Genomic DNA, 22516 nt, shown 5'->3' with positions numbered 1-22516 from the left:
GTCCGTATTTATTGTCTATATAATTATTGTATTGCTTTGAGGAGCCCAGATGGAAGTAACTGCAGACGAGCACTTATTAGTGCTGAGAAATCAGGATAGAAATCAGGGAGGAGACCAGAAACAAATGAGCAATGTTGACCTTCCCCTCTAGTCCCACAGCATGACATTAGCACACTATCCAATCAGATCTTGCTGTGCAAGGGAATGGCATTTCCTTTACTCAGCTGTCTATAGACGACTCCTATGTTTCTCTCCACAGGAAACATTCTCTCTACCACTGTGTCATCTCATCTCACACGCACTAAGTGACGCAACCCCCAGGCTCAGTACAGTCACATTAATCTAGCCTACTGCACCACCGAACTGGGGTGATAGCTCTCCTTAATACCTACGGGCTGCACGGCAAGGTGGGGATTCCTCACAACTGCGCAGCTGGCTTTGCCACGTTAGTGGCTTACAACTTTGCAACAAAAAACAAACCCAGACATTTGGCCCTGATGCTTCCACATGGGAAATTTACCTTCAGCTGGCCATATCGCTGAAGTTGTGCCTCTTGGTATTTGAGCAAGAATGATGCTCAGAAATCTGAGTCTCTCCTCTGAGAGCTGGGGGGTGAGGGTCATCACTACATGATGGTTGGAAACATAATATTTGTAATACATCATTATCTATAGCCCTATGAAAGTCCTACTAATCCTTTCATCCTGCTACTAATTCAGCCAGACAAACCTGGCAATGCCAAGTGCAAAGACCATAGCAGAAGTGGCAGCAGAAACACTGATCAAGAGTGCTCTGATCTAAAAAAACCCAACAAAAAACAGTGATGTTTGTGAAGTCCTGACAATAAAATAATATAGGCTTGATCCAAAGCTAACTGAAGCCAATGTAAAGACAGCCTGGAGCAAGATCTCCTGAGTCTGGATAGGCCAAGACTGGAAGCAACTTACTGTTTCATGGATGGTAGCTAGTTCCTGCCTCCTGAAGCTGGACAAGTTCCTCCTCACTTCCTCATAGACAGAATCATACACATCCATCATGGCAGTTTCCACCTACAAAGAAGACAGGGGTTTGACCACACAAGTCACTCTCCATTGTGCTAGCACTCTACAAACACAGGAAATCTCCCAGGCAAAGTGGGTTAGCTAATAAAGCCAGCTAGGAAGAGGGCTACCTCAGATCTATTAATGACGTTCAAATATAGACAAGAATAATTTGAACTGCATTTTTTGTTTTACCAGGAGTGGATTATTGCTACAATTCTAGGGAGGACATTTTTGAACACCTTCCATGGAAACCATTGCAGTTGTGTCTGGGATTAGTACTAAGAGGTAACTTTTCAACATAATATATGGGACATTACCTGCTCAGTTTACATTACAATTCATTTTAGTTACATGACTAAAATGGAACACAGATATTGTGCTGAATATTTAGTCTTACATTCCCTTTTCCATGACCCCACTAAACTATATGAACAAAGGCCTTTTTGTTTTCGTACACCAACGTTCTTATACTTGAAGTATTTGACTAGCTCTAGCAGTACCCCAAATCTTTTGACAAAATTATTTCCCAAAACATTTTGAAAAATGTTCACAATTTTTGACCAACTCTAAGCTGTTTTGTTTGGGCAAAACTGCCTAACTTACCACCATGTAATCCAGAGAAGAAGGATGACCCAGTGGTTCAGGCACAAGCCAGAAACCTGGATTCACTTCTTTCCTCTGACACAAACTTCTTGTGTGACCTTGGACAAGTCACTTAGGGCTAAATCTACATTCACTGCTCCCTAAATTTAGTGGCCTTTCAACAAAACAGATAGTCTCAACAAAAACAGTAAATTTTTCATAAGACAGATGTTTTAAAACAAAAATCTTGTCATAAACCCAAGCCTCCCATTCATTTCCTGACCCACTCTATTAAGGTCTTACGCTTCTGGAAGAGCTAAAGAAGTGAATGAGAGGAGAATGAAGAGCTTTATAAAACAATCTGCTTCTCATGCCAAAAGTGTGTTAACTTTTTCTGAACTTTCCCAATCCAAGTGTTACACATAGATATAGAGCTGGTCTGGGATGGAGATGACCTCTTATTTTTGTAAACCTGTACATTGACCACCCTGCTGAAGCACATCCCTATGGACTATATTTTTGGCACAGGGAATGTGTTTGACTATATTTGCATAGTCCTGTGCAGGTTTATGGTGCTGTATATGTAATTTGTATTATACACAATAATCATGCTATTTAATACTTGTTAATAGTTTAGTAAATTAAGTATTTAATACCTTAGGCCAAGATTTTCCAAAAAGGAATCACAATGAGACTTTTAAAAGTGGGATTTTCAAAAGGACTAAATGATGTGGATACCTAACACTTACTGAAAGTCTACTTTAGGTTCCTATTTTTTGAAAATCTTGGCCTAAGGGTCCTGGAAAGATCCTCTTCATGTTACTGACTAGGATTTTGGAACAAACAAGCCAGGGAACTTCTGAAAAACCCAGAAGGTTAATATTAAGGTCTAGTAAATATTTGGACAAGATATTTTGGGAAGTTTAGTTAGTGCTGAGGTTTCTAGCTTAGGTGGATGTAGTCAGTCATTGCTTCATCCAAAACCCATTAAAGTCAGTGGAAAGACTCTTATTAACTTAAATGAACTTTGGATCACATTCTAAAGTTGCTAGTGGTTTACCTTAATGATGAGTCAGTGTATCCTACACCATCAGTGAGATGAGACAGCATCAACCGATGCTTAAATTGCACAGGTCATTAAAGAACTCCCCAGCCCTCACTACACCTCAGATGACAATAGAACAATGTGTGACCATACCATAGTTATTTTAGAAAAGAGTGGCATTACGCAGGCAGTTCAACAGTCTCATTGGCTGAACATTTATACACATTCTGTATTGGCTATGAACTTTACCCCGAGACTCCCTTTCAGAATGTCACGCACTCACGCCGCATGCAAACAATCCTAACATAGAATAAGTGCAGCAGTACAGATGTTCATAGCTGTTTGCTACTGAACACATTGTACAGCTGCTGCCATGTTGGCTGGTACATGATGGTCACAGCTGCATAGAGAGCGGATTCATTCTTCCTCTAAAGCACCGTGTCATAGTGTGCATCGGAGGCAGTATATAAAACACCAACAAAAAGAAGCTGTGTTAGGACAGGAGCCCGTTTAGCTGCAGACTACACCATTACTGGATAAGGGGGTATGAATCACTGTGAATCACTTCCTCCTTTAGTTGGAAAATTTGTTTGTAATTGGTTGTGCAGTTGAGCATTGAAAAATATTAGTCCTGTATTGCCGTTCCTATCCAGCTCAAAATGGGATGCAAACTTCTAGATAGGAAACGTCCCCTCTTCACGTCTTCTAAGGAAGGCGTAGTGTAAGAACAAAAAAATAAAATGCAACTCAAAGAAAATGTGAGATTGAGACACCACACTGAAATTCCATACCCATGACCGTCAATGAGAGCTTTACTGATGTAAATGGGGCCAGAGCTTCACCGCTGGATTTTTCTCAAGTAAGGGGCAATGGATGTTAGAGAACTAGTCTGCTTCATCTCCATTGCACTGTTTTCTCTTGACCCCTGGATTCATGGTAGTTGCACAGTTGCAATGAAGGGCAATAATTCGTCCATTATCTCAAACTTACTGATTAGCCTCCTTGAGTTTCTGACTCCAGGTGTTGAGAAGTCAGGATAGTCGCTCACAGTTCAGCAAACAGGATGCCTTTTAAGGTCCTGTTTCAGTGGTGATGTTAATATTGTTAGTAATGTGCTTAAAGAAAAATCACAGATGTGCTAAGCACCTTAACACAGACAGGGCTATGACAAAATGGATTGATCAATTTGGACAAGAGGTCCCTGGGATGAATTTATATCAGCTTTTATTCTAAAGGCTTCAAAAAGCGCACACATCAACGTAAGTGGGGTCAGATCACTTTCTAGATTGCTAACTGCAAAGAGGTTCATGTTATTGAGACTTTCTGCACAGTCTGAGACTGTTCTGTAAAGAGTGAGAACCATGGTGTGTGCTATTGTTGGAGCAGTGTTTCTGAAAGAAGCTCTGATTCAGATTGAGACTGTCCCTCCCAATCACTGCTGATTAAATGGGTTTAAATTTTAAAGAAAATCTCCAGTTTGAATGCTTTGAGATGTAACTTTTTTTTTTAAATTAAGTTTTCTCCAAGCACCCTGAAGTACACAATTTTATTTCTAAGCCGGAGCCAGAGAAACTACTCTTCTTCTTGTTTCCAGTTGTATTGCTGGATGAAACACTTCTAATTAGATCCTGCTTAGACATGTCAGCAGACTGGAAGACTACTACTGAGTGAGGTGCAGTCAACTACATCAAAGTTATTTGTGCAGTGTTTCTCACATAGAACAAACCAAATTCCAGTTTAAGTGAGCTCAAGATTGGATGTTTGCTACCCTCCAGATTCCCTCCCATCCCTTTGTCCCACATGTCTGATCAGGCTGTCTCAGTGAGCAATATGTTTAAATACAACTGGGCTTTTACTCTGACTAGAAATTTTAAAGTTCAAGTTCTTGGTCTCATCTAGAGAGTAAATCACACCCCTACCTATTATTTACCTTCTCTAAATCAGAAATTGCACCTTCACAGTGTTAAATTAGTTATAAAGGAGGATTTTATCTTTAGGTACATTTGGAATATATGCTTTAGACTACACGGTCTACCTTCTTGGTTTACCTTCCCCTGTTCATGCCAAAGATTGCCAAGGGAAACTGCCTCTGAACATCAACAGTGCTTAGGCAAACTAAGCAAGTCAACTGAAGGTTTATTGGAAAGTTAATGCGTTTAGAAAAGCACCAAGCAAGGCCCGAGCCTAACTTTAGCTAAAGCATTCAGCAAAGATTGTTTACTAAGTAAACTATTAGCAAAACTGAAATTTGAGGACAGGTACAGGAAGTTTTATTATCAATTGAATGACCATTTTCTTGAAAAAAGTGATCTTACACTTATTTCTATTTCTTCAGAAAAGTCCTGGCAAGGCAGTGTTATGGAAGCAATTACTTTTTGGGGGGTCTTTGATATGCCACAACTGAGATTATTCATTCAGAGTGACCTCAAAAGAAATGCTCACTCCAAGCCCCTGGTTGTCTTTAGCATCGGTTTTTAACCTGCATGTTTATCTGTTTTACTGCATTTTCAAGTCATAATTGGATAACAACTCTAATCCTTCATAATCTGAGTAAGTGAATGGTTTTTACAATTTAATTCGACTCAATCTTTTATCTTTTTTTGGTTTTTAAGCTATAGAGCCATTTGTGTTCATGACACTTTAGAATCTTGAAAACATTAAAAAAGTAAAGTCCCTGCTCTGTGGAGTTTATGATCTAATTAGGTTGAAAACATAACAGAACTCAGTGGGAAGGATGGTAGGGAATTTAAATAGGAGTTAGTGAAGACAGAAGTAAACAATGGGAGCACTGTAGCAGTGCACTTATTGTCTTTCACGCTAATAAACCCGGAGAGTCAGAAATGACAGAAATTACTATTGTCATGCATGATAGGTCATGATGAGAATCTTGCATAATGGATCTTGATCATTCAAGCAAAGCCCTAATTAATAGTGAGGCCATCTGACTGAAAGACCACCAATGTTTCTGACAGTGCTTTAAAAAAACAAAGAAGAAGAATCTCAGTAAAGACCCTTCTGCTATTTCCAGGACTCTGCTGCCTCCTGAGACCCACATAAGAATTATAGCTTCAAGCTCATTGGAAAGTCCCTGCTCCACCTCCGAGAGCAGACTTGTTTATAAACTACAGCAGTAGTACAGCTAAACAGAAGTTTCCTTGTTTATGGACAGCAGATAACAGGCCAGAATCTCAGTTAACTGGCCAGCAAAGAATTCCCCAGGGGACTCCTCTCTGACATGAAGGTAGTAGAGCTGACTCCTTCGCCAATGAGCACTACCCCTTCCCCACTCCAGGGGACATGTCAAAACACAGCTGCAGGGCCAGGGGTGTGGTAGTGTTTGTCCTCATCTGCAGTAAGTCAGAGCAGCCTGGGGACGGTCTTAACTCACGATGAGGCTGAGTGTAGACTGGCCCAGAGGATCAGGGAGCCTTATCTGATTGACCCCAGCCATAATCTCTCTTCTCTTTGGAAGGCTTTATGTGTATTCAGTCCTAGGTTTTTATATACAGCATCACTAGTGCACTTAATTGTCCACTGCATGGAATCACAAAGGGAATTTTTTATACGTGTAGTCTTGAAAATTACCACATTCTTCATCTATGCATATATCTAGGCATCTAGATTAGGCAAATCAGTACTGAAAATGTTGATTGAAGGGCTTGATCCTGCTCCCATTTAAGTCAATGGAAAAAAACTCCTAATGTCCTGAGTGGACAGGGTATTAGGAGTCTGTTGGTGGAGTGTAAGCAACTAGTTTACACCAATAACGCTGAAGGAAAAGAAATAAGGGTACTCTATTTAAGGAATCTTTCTTCCAGGCTTTTGTGCACACATGTAGAGCAGGCAAACAAAGATCCTCCAAAAGCAGGGCCTGGGAGGGTGAGAAGAAGGCAGGGATGGGAATCAGGAGCAGAGAGTGATGAGAGACAAGAAGCAGGGAACGAGAAGGCAGAATGATGCGGGAGAGAAAGGAAGTAATAAGAGACAGTGAGCTGGGGCCAAGAAACGAGAGAGGAGATGGACAAGAAGAAGAAGCGTTGCTGGGGTAGAAGCAAGGAACTGGAAAGCCCAGCTGAAGAAAGAGGAAAAGGAGGACTGCTCTAAGAGCCTCATTCAAAGCCCATTGAAGTCACCAGAATGACTCCTACTGACTTCAGTGGGCCACGGAGAAGGCTCTTGGTTGCTTCTGAAGAGCTCACCTCCTCTCCCATTGATGAGAACAGGTTTTTGCTTTAGAGTTTTGAATATCTTGGTGCAGTTTTCTATTCTATTAATAGCCTGTCAATTGCTGCCCATCCCTTTAGCTCTCCTCAACAGCAGTTAGCAGCAGCAGCAATCTGGTCAGCAACACAATCCAAAATGGGCTTTAAGGTCCGATGTGAAAGGCTACAGAATCAATAAGGTGTCATTTTACCCAGGCTGCCCTGCAGTCACTGGAGCCAGCTGATAGGAAGACGAGGCGATCCACTGGTTCCGTTATCAAAAACAAAGGGTGAGAAACATTACATAATTTTTTTAAAAAACCCTTTTGGCGTATGCCACCACTAATAGGACCACAAAGGGGATGGCATTCAATCTCCAACAATTGTTTTTGGACTGTCACAGACGCATCCCTTTAAAGAAGGCCTCCAACTCACCTTCTTTTATTCCTACCTTTCTCTCCTATAACTATAAATTATTTTTTCCACCAGGTTCCTGCACACAACTATTCAACCTTCTGCAGGAAAATAAGCAGCAGCCAATTTAACTGTTTACCTTTTGCCCTCTGCGCCACCTCCGTTGTAGTCTCCCCACGCCCCCTCCTCCCAAAATAAATAAATGCACACTGCTCCTCCAGGGGGTGAGATACAACGTAACTATCCTAAGTGCTTAAGCAGATGCCAACTTCGGTATTATATTTACCTACATGCTTTTCAGCTGAGAGATACAGCTCCATTTTCTGAATGGTGCTGCTGAAGAACATTACTTGGAATTAAACATGCAGCAAATCACACCTGGCTCGTACTCTCACATACTTTCCTTGCCTTCCACTAAGTGCAAACAGACTTTGCATAGCACAAGATTTTTAACTGTTACTTAACATATCCCCTCCCCACCTTCTATGCCCATTAGATGGCAGTGACATAACAAAGGGTGTGGCTAAAATATACAGCACTAGGTAGCAGATAGATGAAAGGTGCATTATGTTTCAGGCCCAATCACCACGCTGGAAGGTTCCTGAGCCCTGCCCAAAGTCCCAGTGGCTTCTGTGAAGCTCTGTGTCCCCGCCCATGTGGAATAGTTTGCAGATCTTTCGAATGAATGTGAGATTCCATCCAAGGAATAGCTGTGATGCTGGTCAAGATTAGCCAAATGGATTCCAAACCACAGAAATTGAGGTTGCCAGATCGGACCAGTGGTCCATCTAGTCAAGTATCATGTCTCTGACAGTGCTCAATACCAGATGCTTTGAAGAAAGAGATAAGAAACTGTAGTGGCAGTTATGGAATAACTTGCCCATAGGGAAAATTTCTTCCTAATCCCCTCAGGATTTAGAATGTGCCCTGAAGAATGAGGGATGTGATCTCTGCCAAACATTACCAAAAAATCCTAACAAATGTAACTGCAAAGTCACCTTAAAGCTGACCTAAAAGGAATTCTATTTGGCTTTATAATGGCCCCTTCTGACACCCCTCTGGCTGGGAATGAGAAGTTGCTGTGATAAAGCATGAAGTGCTCTATCAATGACTGGCCAGCAAAACACTCTAGCTGGCATAAATTAGAGCAGCACTGTGCCTTCTCTACTTTGAATTAGGGGCTGATTTGGCCATCTAGTTGTGCTAGACATAATGGTGGAACAGCTGAGGATTGAGACCAAATTATTTAGCGTGGTGATTGAGGGTATAACTAGGAGTAATGGGTGAAATTAAACAAAAGGTAATTTAGGCTAAATATCAAGAAAAACAACCTAGCAAAGAAGACAGTTGAATATTTTCCACTGGCAAGTGAATGGAAGCTTTATCACTTACAGCATTTCAAATCTGACTAGGGAAATCACTATTTCATTTATATAAAGAGAATAATCCAGAATTTGTAGGAAAATTGCATAACCCATTAAGTCTCTTTATTTCCCGTATCTATGATTTTATGAACCCTGAACTCAAACTCAAACTGACCCTGATGTTGGGTCCTGACTCCCAAGTCCCAGAATCAACCCTAATATCAGAACTCCAAGACTTCAGGCTCAAGTCAACACCCTCTGACCGACCCACCCAATCCTACAATTTTGTACTTTGACCACCAGATCCATCCTGACCCAGGAGTCCTGTAAGCTTGGACTGTGATCCCTCAACCTTGAATCATGAACATTCTATAATCTTGTCCCTGAATTCTTTCCAATCCTTAAGGGTACCCCACTAAACACTCCATCCCCACCACTTATCTCCAACAAAAGCCAGACAAAGACCTTTGCTCCACAGAGCCAAGAATCATGGACCATGACCCATGGACCCTGAACTGCTAATCTCTGAAGTCCCACACCTTAAAGTCTTTCAAATACTTGCTGCTTTTTCCATCAAAAATCTTTAGACCCTCCCCTCCTGTTAAGTGGCAATGTAGCAGTAAAAGGAACAACTTAGGCCTCTTTCCTTCACTTAAAACAAGTCTTTCCTGGAGCCAAACTGGTTGAAAGAAGAGGGAAATCCTCTTTTCAGACATGAGTAAGTCTCTTTAGAGTTCCAGAGGGGTAGCCGTGTTAGTTTGTTTTTAGCAAAACAGCGAGAATCCTGTGGCACCTTAAAGACTAACAAATTTATTTGGGCATAAGCTTTCGTGGGCAGAAACCCACTTCATCAGATGCAATGGCTATTATTGATAAAATGGCATCCGACAAAGTGGGTTTCTGCCCATAAAAGCTTATGCCCAAATAAATTTGTTAGTCTTTAAGGTGCCACAGGACTCTTGCTGTTTCTCTTTAAGTTTAGAGTGATGATCCCTGTAAGAAGTGGATGGGTTATTGGATGCCAAAAGTCCCAAGGAAACCAAAAATGAAGTTGAAGGAGAAGGAAAAAACATTTGAAGATTGAGTAGTGGAAGAGTGTGAAGCAGCCACAAACTTTGGAAGCAGCCTATGTTGTTCAAAAAATGACTAAATAAAAAATAAATTGATCACTCTTTTTGAACATTTATCAACGTGCTTAAAAAAAGGAAAACTTTCAAGATTTCAATGAATATTTTCAAAAGCAAAAAAATTACAAAAATCTGACCCGTTATATATAGAGCAAGTTGAAACAAAATCTAGCAAATCTGAAAAAAATAAAACAATTCTGAAGTTTAAAAAAAATTTCAATGACATTATCTAAAAATGTTCTTCCCGCTCTTGAAACAATTGAGAAAGGGGAAATACCCCCAAAATACTACAGCAAATGTTATTGAAAAGGAGAACCTTGTGGGCCATTTCTATAGACTACAGTACTGGAACTTTTCCCACCCATGGGAGAGGGCAGAAAAGGAACTGAATTCAGAACAAGTACAGTGATCAATTATTTAATATAATGAATGCAAATGCCTGTCTAGTGGGTCTAGAACAAAACGGAATAGCGTTCACTTGGGAAAATGGGATATTGTATGATGGAAAAATGAATATAAGGGAACGTTTAAATTTGAGAATATGCTTAAGTGCTGTCCTGAATGGGACGGTTTTCCTGATCTGAGCCTTTAATGGGAATTATAGGAGAGTTCATAGATAATTCACAGCTACTTTACAGTCCCAGCATGCGTCCCTGCAAGGAGCAGTATTTTATGCATGCAAGCCTGGGTTTAACATTTTTGATACACCTGTTGCATCTTCCTTTGAAAATTTGATCTTCACACTTGCAGTTGTGGCTAAAACCAGATTAATTTCAATCCAATATGAATTGAGGGAACCAGTGGTTTTGCTCTTTTCCATCTGGAGCATTTTTGCTAGAAAGCCACAAATTTAGGAAATTCCATCATTTGCAAAGCCTTTGCTCTGACATTCTAGACTCCAGGATTTTGCTGCCATAAAGCTGCAGTCTTAAATATGCCACCCTCTCAATAACAAAGTAATCAGCTGCAGCTCTATTGTGAGATGCCTTTAATTGAATTCTGCCCTTTAGAAAAGCTGAGTGGTCCCTCAGGCTAGGAAGGAGGATGCAGGAGGCCGGGGGAGTTGAGGAGTGGATGGCAGACTAACAGATTAAAAGAGAGCTGTTAGCTGATTGCAATATTCCTGAGGACAGACATCAGGGTGGCTTATGCCCTTATAAATAGAGGGGAGGACAATCTTTCATTATCTGCTATAAGTAATGGAGTGTAAAAGGCTCAGCTTCTCTTGTTGTCATGCTGTGAAAAGGAAGATCACAGGCGTATGCAGATTCCTGTGAAAAATCCTGTGTGTGTACTTGTGCGTGTACTGCATCCACCGCTCTATAAAAGCTAACCTATTAATTTATCCCCTAGATACGCATAGAACAGTACAGACTGAAGTAGTCTCATCTTTACACCAACCTGAAGGCACTTGGGAAAACTGTTAATTATGAAAACACTTAGCAACTTATTAAAACACAGGTTTTGATTTAAACAATGAAAAGAGTTTGCCACATAAAGAGAGGGGGTTCAAATTCAGACCAAACACTGATTCAAGGATAACCAGGAGACATGGGCAAAATTGGCCTTTGGGACTCATGAAGATTGTAACCACAGGCCCCTGGAATTTTGGGATGATGTAAGCGTTAATGTTAACCTCAGCTTCCATTTAATGAAAATCTAGTCCAGCCCTTTTCCTTCAGAGTGCCTTCAAATTATACACTGATGAATCGTGGCAGGAACTGGTCATGGAAGAATCTCTAGAAAAGTATTAGCTATTCATGGCACACTGCAGTCACTCAGGGCCAATCTGCAAGAGTTGCTAAATCCCTTGCAAGAGTTCCTCAATTATTCCATGAATGATTTAATACCTGGGCTTCTGCAGATTATACTGCATGGCCAATACAAATTCCCTCCTAGCTACCAGCTAGCTCCTGGCTGTCAGCATAACTTCTGACCACAAGAAACTGCAGCTCAGCGAGGAGCTAGTTCAGCTGCAGGCAAGGGGTGGAGTGGCAGAGAAAGAAAGGATGCTGCCTCCCCTACCATCATTGGCAGCAGCTCTCCCTGGTGAGAGAGGATATAAGGTAGGCAGAAAGGCGAAGGAAGGAAGGACTTGGACCCCCTCTCCCAGCAAGTGGGTTCTCTCAGGGAGGTGCGAGTTAGAAGAAAGGTTAGCCTTAGTAGAGGGAGAGGTATGAACACAGACGACAGCAATGGCTGGCCTTTGGTAGGGAAGAGAAGGAGGTGAGTGAGGGGAAAAACAGGAACCTAGAGTGGAGAGAAAGACAAGAGAGAGAATGGAAAACAGGAGGAGTAAAGGGCACAGAGAAAAGAAGATAAGGAGCAAGAGGTGGGTGAATAGGAGCAAATGGGGAAGAGACAAAGAATGAGAGTACAGATGCTGCTTTTCTAGAAAAAAAGAGAAAAAGGTGACAGGAGGAGGAAAGTGGGAAGAGAGAAAATAATCTGGAAAGGGAGAAGAGGAAAATAAAAAGAAGGAGAAAGAAATGGATGAAGGGAAAAACAAATGACAAAAACAGCTTTGGAGTTGGCAAACTCTCTTTCTTCCCCTAAATGACATTGTATTTCCCTGACACATCCCCAGCTTCCTCCCTAGCCTGGAGAGAAAAGAATGGGACGGTTATTCTGAGTGCTTGCTATGTTAATATCACTAACTAGTCTAGAGTCTGTGATGGAATAACAGGAGAGAAAGGCAAAGTCCTAAGGTTCACCAGAATGCCCACCAGACCTCGAAAGCTTGTCTCTCTCACCAACAGAAGTTAGTCCAATAAAAGACATTGCTTCACTCACCTTGTCTCACCAGACCCTATAGCAGATGGGGGCCCTAGGGTAAACTGGAGAATTGTGCACTGGAAAAGAACATCAGATGGTGGTCACTGTGCACAAAACAGGGACCTGGGTACAAAACAGCTGGACTTCCCTCTATGGCCACTTTTTATGGTGGTTTGAAGTTCCTTCCATGCCACCACAACTTTAATCTAAAAACAATCAGGTAAATTTAGGTGCGAGGGCCAAAAATCTCATGCTGCTGGATCTCCCCAAAAACTTTAAGTCCTGTTCTGGAGCTGTGTAAGTGGCTAGAAAAATGTAACAAGCAAACATGCTGTGATGTGGGGCCTTTACAGCACAGACATGGCAAGTCTCTCAACTGCCAGGCTTTCAAGTGAAAATACTTGTAAGAGTAGTGAGTTTTGAAACAGCTGGACACTATCAAGCCGACTTCCCAAGAACACAGTATCAGCACTAAATAGCCAGCTTTGCAGTTGAGCAGACATCAATGAAAGTGTAATATGCATGTATGCAGATACAGCCCCCCTTCCACAGACAGCACCACAGAAACATTCTCCATAACCACAGACAGCACTTATTGCTATTTAGCCCAGGCCTCCATTTTCAGTTGTGACTAGTGACTTTGGATGTCTCAGTTGTGGGGAGTTTTAACCTGAAATACCTTAGAAGAGCCTCATTTTCAAAAAGCGCTGGACACCTGCCCTCTGAAAACCAGGCCCCTTTAAAGGTGTCTCATGCTGGGCACTCAATAATTTTGAGGCGCCCAAAATCACTAGTCATGTTTGAAAATGTTTAGGCTTTAATTTCTGCAGGCATTTCTGTGGTGCTCAGCACCATGGTACAATATCTGACCAGCTCACTCACATTAACAAATTAAGCCTCAACGCTCTAGTGTGATAGGAAAAATATTGCCACAGCACTCACAAATATCCACACACACACTTCCCTCCAGACTCACCCCTATACATGGACCCACTTCACATGCAACTGCTCCTGCATGCACACAGAATACATACCTATATAGTTACAGCAACGTAGGCATAGTTCAGCACTGTCTAATAAAAGTCAAAAATAAGTTATAACAGACTTAGTGTTATACTATAGTGTCTACTATATACATGGTTTTCATACTCTAACTCAAAGTACTTACAGCTAATTAATTACACCCTAGCAGTGCAGTACTCGCGTAAGCCAAAACAGCAACCATTATGCACTCAGTAATAGCTCATACCCAGCCCTTTACATCAGAGCCTGTCACTGAAAGTCAGAACATTGGCCAGGACAGCAGGATTGTCTCTCACTTTTTTGGAACAGTGCCATGCCATTTTCAACTTCCATCTGGACAGACAGAACAAGCAGAGGAGATTTTTAATGTAATGCCTTGTTATTGATTTATGTCATGGTAAAACACCTCGAGGCCCAGTCAGGGATCAGAGCCTCCATTGTGCTAGATGTTACACATACACCCCATTCTCCCGCTTAAAGAAGAATTATCTGAAGAATAGATAGAGGCTGAAATACCCAGACAAAATATTATTGACTTGACAGTGAAGGGACCAAAGAAAGTTCTCTGCCAAATTCTAGGATAATGCCCATCCTGCAAGTGAATACTCGAGTGTCTGATTCGGCTGAAATAAGGTCCTGGAAAATCCAATTGAACAGTATGTTAGACCCAAAGGCATTGCATGATAAAAGACAATTTTCCCAGCTTCTGGTATCAAGCTTTCCTAAGAGCCAGTATGTACTGCATCAAATAGCTGGTGAACGTACAACAAAGGACTGTGAATGATGCAGGGGCACCACCTGATGCCCTAGCAAACAAGGGGTTACTCCAGTTTCACTTTTCCCTTCCCTTGCAACAGGTCCTCAGGGGAACAGCTGTAAAATGAACTACTAGAGGAAGAGAATGGGGAGAATGCCTAGGAGAATTATTTGCAATAGGTGCTCAGTGAACCCTGGCTTGGGAAGTCTTTGTTTAGTTTGTTTTATGCCCAGGCTCATTTTTTGATCTATGCTCACAAAAATTTGCTCTTGCTGCAAAAATCCTTCCTCACCACAGCTGCTTTATTTCTGCTGACTCACCTCACCAACAGACAGGGCCACAACTTCCCACGCTCATGTGAAGGGTTTCAAAGTGACTTGCAACAGTGGTAGGATGATCAAGACATGACACTGACATTTCTCTTGCCTGTTTCTGTATCAGAGGTCCCAAGACAAACCCAGCTTTTGGTGGTTAATGAGGACCTGTAACTAGACCACTTCTGTTTATAAACACCATCCTTGTAAGTCATGCTTTCTCCTACTTCTATAAAGGGGAAGTTTTACAAATGGGGTTCAATGATAAATAAAGGGTTAATGTTAGTAGTTAGCACACAGGGGACACTAGAGCCCACTTAAATATAGAGCAATTACTGGGAATACACCCGGCATAACAGAGACTTGTTTTCTGAAAAGCAGGCTCAATCCCTTGACTTCTAGAACCAGGCTTTCCTAATGTAGCTGAAAACTACAAAATGACTTATGGTGGGAGCAAAGCCGTCCAATGAAAGGAACACGCACACAAAGGTAATTGGTACTAGACTCCTTTACTGTATTGTATTGTCAGTTATATTCATAAGGCAACTTCTCCTCATTTCTACAACTAAATGCTCAGCAAAATTCAAGGAGATACATTTGTTGCTTGTGGGTGTTTAGGCAGGTGGGCCATAGAGATGTAGGGATAATACACTAGTCTTCCACCTGCATGGTAAGTCACAGATGGGAATGTACGTGATTGTCTAAGTTCTGAACCAAGTCTTCAGAGAGGGTTCAGAGCTAGAATTTTAGAGGGGCTGTGGGTCAGGACTGAGGTGCACTAGCAGAACTAGAATTGGACTAACAGGTGATACTGCAGGTTGAAACAGAGATGGATTGGGAGAGTTGCACATGGAGGATAAGCCCTGGAGCAGCTGGGGATGAGGTGCAACAAGTTCATGCTGTGTTTGGAAAGGCACAGGGTCTAAGGATAGGTTGTGTGCTGAGAGCTCAGCACTAGAGCTAGGTTTAAAAAAAAAAAAAAAAAAAAAAAAAAAAAAATCAAAACTATTTTCACTCCAAAGATTTCTTTGAGCTGACTTGCCCTGAGGAACTTCAGCACCTCACCCACTGTTTGCCTTGCACCTATGCAGCTCCTTCCATGGTGGCAGTGGTAGAAGTGAAAGAGGAGACAGGATAGAGAAGCCTTTTCTTTTTCTTTTTTTTTAAACCAGAGCTAGACAACATGTTGGTGAAAACACCTGTGCCCTGTCTACACCAGCGTTTCCACTGATGGTGCCAACAATGGAGTTGCCGAAGTTGAGATCTCCCTGCTTCTCCATGATTATCAAGCCTAATTAGTGTCCTCTGGCTGACCACCGCAAGCATGCTGCTGCACCTAGAAGGCTCCAAGTCTGGTTCGCACTGAGATAGACAGACTCTCAGAGCCTCCCAGGGCGCATTAGCAGAGAAGCATGTGAACAAGAAGTAGCACCACAGGACAACAGTAGAGAAAAGGTTGCTCCCATATAAAGAAAACCTCAGCTCTGCAACAGCAATTTCTTATTTTTTTACCCCTTGCAATTTGTGGGGATGGGCTGTCAGGTCAGCTAAGGACTTGGGATGCTGTAGAGTGGAACCTCTGGCAGTTAAATCTCTGTGTAAAACAGAATCCTTGGCTACACAACATCATTGGTTAATGACAGAGCAGTCCTCTGGCTGGTGGAAGAACTCAGAAGTCGCAAGGATGAAAAGCTGCAGCTTCAATATATGCTATCATAGTCCATTGTGCAGAATACTGCCACTCATCCACTCTCTTGTTAACCAAAACCTGGTCATGTCCCTCAAAAGTAGTACGGCGTGTGCCTGGCATCCCTACTCACTAAAAGCCTTATTCCACTCAGAGATTTCAGAGCTCTCAAACTGTCTGGAAAAAAAATGGGTCTGTATTGCATTAGCATGTATGAGTTAGTCTACATAGGGGGCTTATCTAGTGTACTCTAATTCACAGAGATCTCAGAAAGATAGGTGTTTACTTATGAGGGTCAGATTGGGAGTTTATCCCCATTCCCAGCCTTCCTTCCCTCTCCTTGTATAGTACAGATAGAAAAACAGACACATACCATCTACGGTAGCATGACTGACACATACATCTTTACCTCTTCTACAGATCTCCTCCTAGTGGGATCAACTTCTGCTGCTTTTCTATCTCAGTCATAATGAAATCATCCTAATCTACAACCCTGAAGAGCTGAGATTTATTAGGCTCCCATTTTCCAACAATCTTCAGCACTCAGGATTGCTTGTCAATAGTTTAATTACTATTGATTATGCAATCACAGAACAGGAAAACTACAATAAGTGGCGCAAGAGGCAGGATGAAGATTTTAGGATTTGATGATCTATCACCAGGATTTTTATGGGGACCTGTTGCAGCTGATTAGTTACTTTGGTTTTCTTCTCTTACACTTCTCTTCTCCCAACCCATTTTATCTATCATTTTCTATAAAGACAGAACAGGACAGAATATACAGTATAATCATAGTGTGCCAAGATATACATTACTTTTTTTTCTTATTACAAGTACCCTAATGTAAACAGGTTAGAGACCTCATCCTGGAAAGGCTCGAAGGCAACCCAAATGTGGGACACAGTAGTGGCAAACATCCAAACAAAATTGTTCATGAAAGAAATTTAAAATGCTGAGGGAGTCATTCCTTTAGTATAAATCACTATTACCTCATGATTCTACGTTACTCATGTAAATGATTTAACAATAAAAGCAAAGGGAACATCAAATCTGTATGAAATGTATGCAATTTTGGGACAAAATATTTCAGGAGGCATGGGTAACCTTTTTGTGGAAAAAATGCAGATATGGAAGAAACAGGTTCATCAAACTGACTTACTATGGTGTCTGGATCATACAATACAACCTGATCACATATGAATCATTTCCATTTTCTGTATATAGATCATTAAGATGCGCAGGGAGAAAAAGCATCCTATTTTCACAGTCTTTGAAAGATGCTTCTGTCTAGGACTGCTTCAAAATTTTCTGATGAAACTATGTTCAGTGGAAATGGGGTTTTCTATTAAAATAAATTTTTAATCGAAAGTGTCTGCTTTCTGCAGAGAATTTCAATTTTTGGTCAAAAACCAAAATACCTGAAAACTGAAAAGATTTTGGTCCCAAACCCCAAATATTTAGATTTGGCTATGCAGTCACCATGCCTCATGTGAATTGTAATTTAGTTCTCCTCTATGCACAGGACACCCCTCTTGAACTATATCTCTCATGATGCATGGCCTCCCCTCACTAAGAGGTGAGAGCAAAATACGTCATGGGAGTGGTAGTCTGATCATTGAAATTCAACTCATAAAGAAGAATAGGGAGAATGAGGTACCTGAATTACAACTTCTGTAAGACAGTACAGTGGCATTTCCAAATGGAACTATTTTGGTTTTTCACTGAAAAATTGACTTTTCTGTGGATAATCCCCACTTTTTAGCCAGCTTCACTTTTATCCACTACAGTAGTCTGCAATCTGTTTGTTGATGTTGACTGGAAACACCAATTTATCTGACATCCCAAGCACATACAAACTGGGCAAATATAAAATGTTAGCACCCAACCTTGAGGAAAGTGCTTTTAATATAGCTCTAAATAGTTCGGCAACTTTTTACAAATGGACATAGGATAAGTTTGGCATTTTTTCGTCTGCACCTCCAAAATATGCTCTGTTTGACATGACCAGCCTAGACTAGGCTCTTAGGAGACAAATAGTACCCGTTTAAAATTTTGATTTGAGAATATCTGAAAGAGAATGAGCTTGATGTGTCTTCTGTATTCAGTCTGTTGTTGAAATGGGAAGACTCGGCTTTTCTCCATTTACTGCAAGGAGTTCCACCCATTTAGGAGATTTTCTACAAAGTGGACTGTGTGTTACCATACTTTTTAATAAGTCCTCTTATGGAGAGTATGTTGTTAAGACAAAGTCTTTACTTCTCTGTAACTGTATATTTGAGGATAACCTGAGAGAGCGAGAGCATTGCTTGACCTTATATTTGTTACAAATGCATTCACAGGACACTCTTGGACCATGTATCATGTCCTTTGTCCTGAATATCCCTTTTACCAACTCCACATTTTTAATAGCTGCATTATCTTTAAGGCACAGGTTATCCTGTAGTGATGCATAAAATGAGCTAGTGAGATTGGATCATGGAAATGTTGAAATTTACTGTAGGTTACTCCATGTTGCTGAGAAAATTGGATTCTCCCTTCATGATGTAGGAAGCAATGTATGATGAGAAAAGCAAGGAGCAAGTAAATGCTACTGCCACCTACTCTTCAATATTAAACCAAAACCAGCACAGCGGAACCATTTTACAATGCGTCTTATGTGAAAGACCACATTATAAAGATAAAGAGACTGGTAAATCCAGGTTTCAGCTCTCCAAACTTTCTAAAGAGTGTTGTGTGATAAGCAGAGTTGTTTCCTTTTCTCACAGACATGGTATGATTAGCAGATAAAGTAGAGAACTTCACTTGTAGCAGACTCAATAAATTATCCTAGGACACATGTTCATTTTGACAAATTCAGTTCTGCCCACTGAGGAAAAGAGAAGAAGCTGCCACCTCTCAATGTGGTTATAACAGACTGAAGGAGGGGGCACACTTACTACATCAAGCAAGGAAGACAGGGAGCTATGGGGGAGCGTGCTTACTCAAGATGGGAAGAGGAGAGGTAGATTCTCGGTGCTTTTAGCAAAGGAGAAAGGACTGTGCTTTCTTTCTGCTCTCTCTTACTTGCTTTACTCTCTAAACTTATCTGGTAATAACTATGCCCAGCTGTCTCAGTGATGGAGAAGATATTAGGTAGATAAAAGGGACTGACCCTTTCACACCACTGAAAAGACAACTTACAGCTGGTCAAACTATGAGGAGGAGAGGGAAGAATTTCAGAAATTTTTAAATAGTTTTCAGTCTGCATGTTTCAAAAGAACATTTTTCTCCATTTGAGATTTTTTGTTTCACTTTCAGTTTTTCCCCCTTTTTATTCCTTTTCCCTATTTCTCAAAGTCTGGGATGGGAAGAAATGAAATTCTTCATTTTCCAATTGGATCAAAACTACTGTACATTTCTAAAAACATGTATTACCTATTTTGAAAAAAAAAATATAAAAGGCCATTTTATCCAATGAAAACAGTATTGGTTTAAAAAAAAAAAAAAAAAAAATTCAACAAAAGCTAAGAAAGCTGTATAGCTCATTGCGCAGACATCAGAGCAGAAGCCTGGTCATTTCTATTGAAAGAGTGGCTTGGGGCAAAAGAAAGATAAGGAATGTGTCATAGAGGTGCCTCGCCTGGCACGCCCCCTTTGCCACACTGTGGCATGACATGCACATCTGCCTCAATCTCCCCTTTCAGAATCCCCAGTAAATCCACTTCAGGCAGTCTTGCCTCAGTAATGCCCCTCTTTGGGGTCGGTTTATTACCGAAACACAGTTCATTGAATTCCCAACAGAAGTCCCACACACAGTCCATTCCCCACATCCAGTGCATATAGTCCTTAAACCCCTTCCCAGAAGGCACCTCCACCACCTTCTGTGCTGGGAGTTCTTCTATACCACACTCCAGTATCTTCCGCAACGCATAGGCTCCTCGTCTGTCCTTTTCTTCTGTCGCTCTGCCAGGACAGCCACTTCAGCCTATTCAGCTGGAGTGCAATCGTGCTCTTCTCAGAGGGTACCCTCACACCGCCTCTCTTCTGGCAGATCATCTTTACCAGGGGAGCATCCCTCATTTCCTCTGGCCCTCTCACTGTTCCTTTGGGTCCAGCTCTCTGGTTTGGAGATGTCAATGGGTAAGCACCTCCCCTACTTCCCTACCTTCAGCCCTCTCCAGTCCTTGGCTCCAGCTTAGAGAGGTCTGAAGGTAGGGAAGTAGTGGAGGGGCTTTCACAGCAGGCACCTCCCTCTGCTGCTCCTTCTGTCATCAGCCCTCATGTCCTTCAGGCCCTGGCTCTTTGGCTTGGGGAAGTCAGCAAGCAAACCCTTCTTGCTGCTCTCCTTGACTTCAGCTTTCCCCAGGAAACACCTTCTGCTTCCTTCTGGGACCTTCTACAGTCCGCTGGCTCCTAGCAGCTCTCACCTGTCCCTGAGTCAGGCAGCTCTGATTCAGCATGGGTCTCTCTCTCCCTGGGTCTCGCCCCCTCAGATTCTCTCCTGTCCTTTATAGGCCCCATGTGCTGCCCCACTCTCTTAATTGGCCAAATGGGAGCTGCTGTTCTAGCACAGGAGGAGAGCTAGACCTACTTCATTTATTTCATGTCATCCTGTGACAGAGTGACATGAAAATATGCAGAAAAACTGCCGCCTTCCGCCCCCCTCCCCCCCCCCCTTCCAACTCTGCTTACCAAAATGATTGGATTTTTTTGGTGGTAAATATCTATATTAATTTGATATACTATTTTTCTTGTAAGCCTACGTTTCCCCGTTCCCTGAGGTCTGAAATAAACAATGTCATTTATGTATGTATTTATGCATAAATGCCTGTTTATGTAGTAGAATTTCTCAAGGCCAACCATATATACCTCTGAACTATTTCTTTTCTCATAACACTGGGTTTTTAAAAATCTCTTATCACAAGTACATTTTGCAAAGGAATCCAAGCTGGGATGTCAAGGTCTTGGCCTCCTTTCTGTGTTGATTAATTCTAAACACTTTCTTATGAAAAAGTCTGTGTAGCCATGTCAATAGCTTTAGCTAGAACCATGGAAAATACACAAAGACTGTGCAAAAATCCTTTCTAATGCCTTCTCAGCACACTCAGTACTGATGGGCAACATGTTCACTATTTCAGCCTATGGCCCTCTCCTAAATACAGGCTAACAAATAGGTGGTGATTTTGTGATATTAATAGATTGTCTTTTAATGACCCATCCAGATGGCCCATATAGGGATTTGAACTGTTGCAGACTTGGGATGCTCAGAACACATTTCCCAGGCCAGGAAGAATGTGTAACCTGCATTAACCTAATGTGGGTCTTTGTTCCCCCCTACTCTAATCCTTCCAAAAAGGGTAATTTTTCAGTCCTGCTTTAAGGTTTGAAGAGAACAACCGTGCAGACATATGACAGGATTTATAAAAATTGTTCTGTGTGTCTCATCAGAAAGGTAACAATTCCTTCCAACACACTAACAGTTCCCTAAAAGATTCCTCAGAAGATTACTCTAATCATTCATCTCTAACAGGGATGTAACTTAAAGGCTTTTATGATTACTCTGTGTACCCAGGTTCTGGGAAATTATTAGCTGGAGTCTTATTTCATTTTTGGCTTCTTCAGATCCCATGTTCCTGGTAACAATAACTCTTAATGAAGTTTCTGCGTTTTGTTGTAAAGAGGCTATTGGTTGGCTTTAATTACTAAGGAAATAAAGGTTGGTTCCAAATAGTTGGAGTTTCTGACATTTAAAAAACGTAGTAATTAAACGATCTGAACTGTTTGGCAAGCTAGGCTCAAGCAAATGATGTGTACTTTAATATGGCCAAATGTAAATCATGCATCTAGGAACAAAGCATGTAGGCCATACATAGACAATGGGAAGGCTTTGAAAAGGACTCAGGAGTCACGGTGAATGATTAGTTGACCATGAGCTCCTATTACAACATTATGGCCAAAAGGACTAATGAAATCCTTGAATGCATGAACAAGGGAACGTCAAGGAAGAGTAGGGTGGTTACATTACCTCTGTAATTGGCACTGAAGTGACCACTGCTGGAATACTGTGTCCAGTTCTGGTGTCAACAATTCAAGAAGGATGTGGAAAAATTGGATAAAGTTCAGAGAAGAGCCATGAGAATCATTAAAGGATTAGAAAGCATGCCTTAGAGTCATATGCTTGAGGAGTTCAATCTGTTTAGCTTA

General features: G+C 41.4%; 1 protein-coding gene across 1 annotated transcript in view; it reads right to left on the bottom strand.

Moving 5' to 3' along the window:
- Positions 1-22516, bottom strand: part of TSPAN32 (tetraspanin 32) — a 66902-nt gene that overhangs the window by 11502 nt on the left and 32884 nt on the right. Inside the window, exon 9 of the mRNA XM_067540603.1 lies at positions 948-1049. Within this exon, the coding sequence (XP_067396704.1) occupies positions 948-1049 (102 nt within the window). The remainder of the gene's footprint in view (positions 1-947; positions 1050-22516) is intronic.

The sequence above is a fragment of the Emydura macquarii genome, unplaced genomic scaffold, assembly GCF_026122565.2.
Source record: "Emydura macquarii macquarii isolate MOO-44397 ecotype Brisbane River unplaced genomic scaffold, CSIRO-AGI_Emac_v2 contig_587, whole genome shotgun sequence".
NCBI lineage: Eukaryota > Metazoa > Chordata > Testudines > Chelidae > Emydura > Emydura macquarii.
The sequence above is the reverse complement of the archived record's forward strand: the minus strand, read 5'-3'. Positions and strand labels throughout refer to the sequence as shown.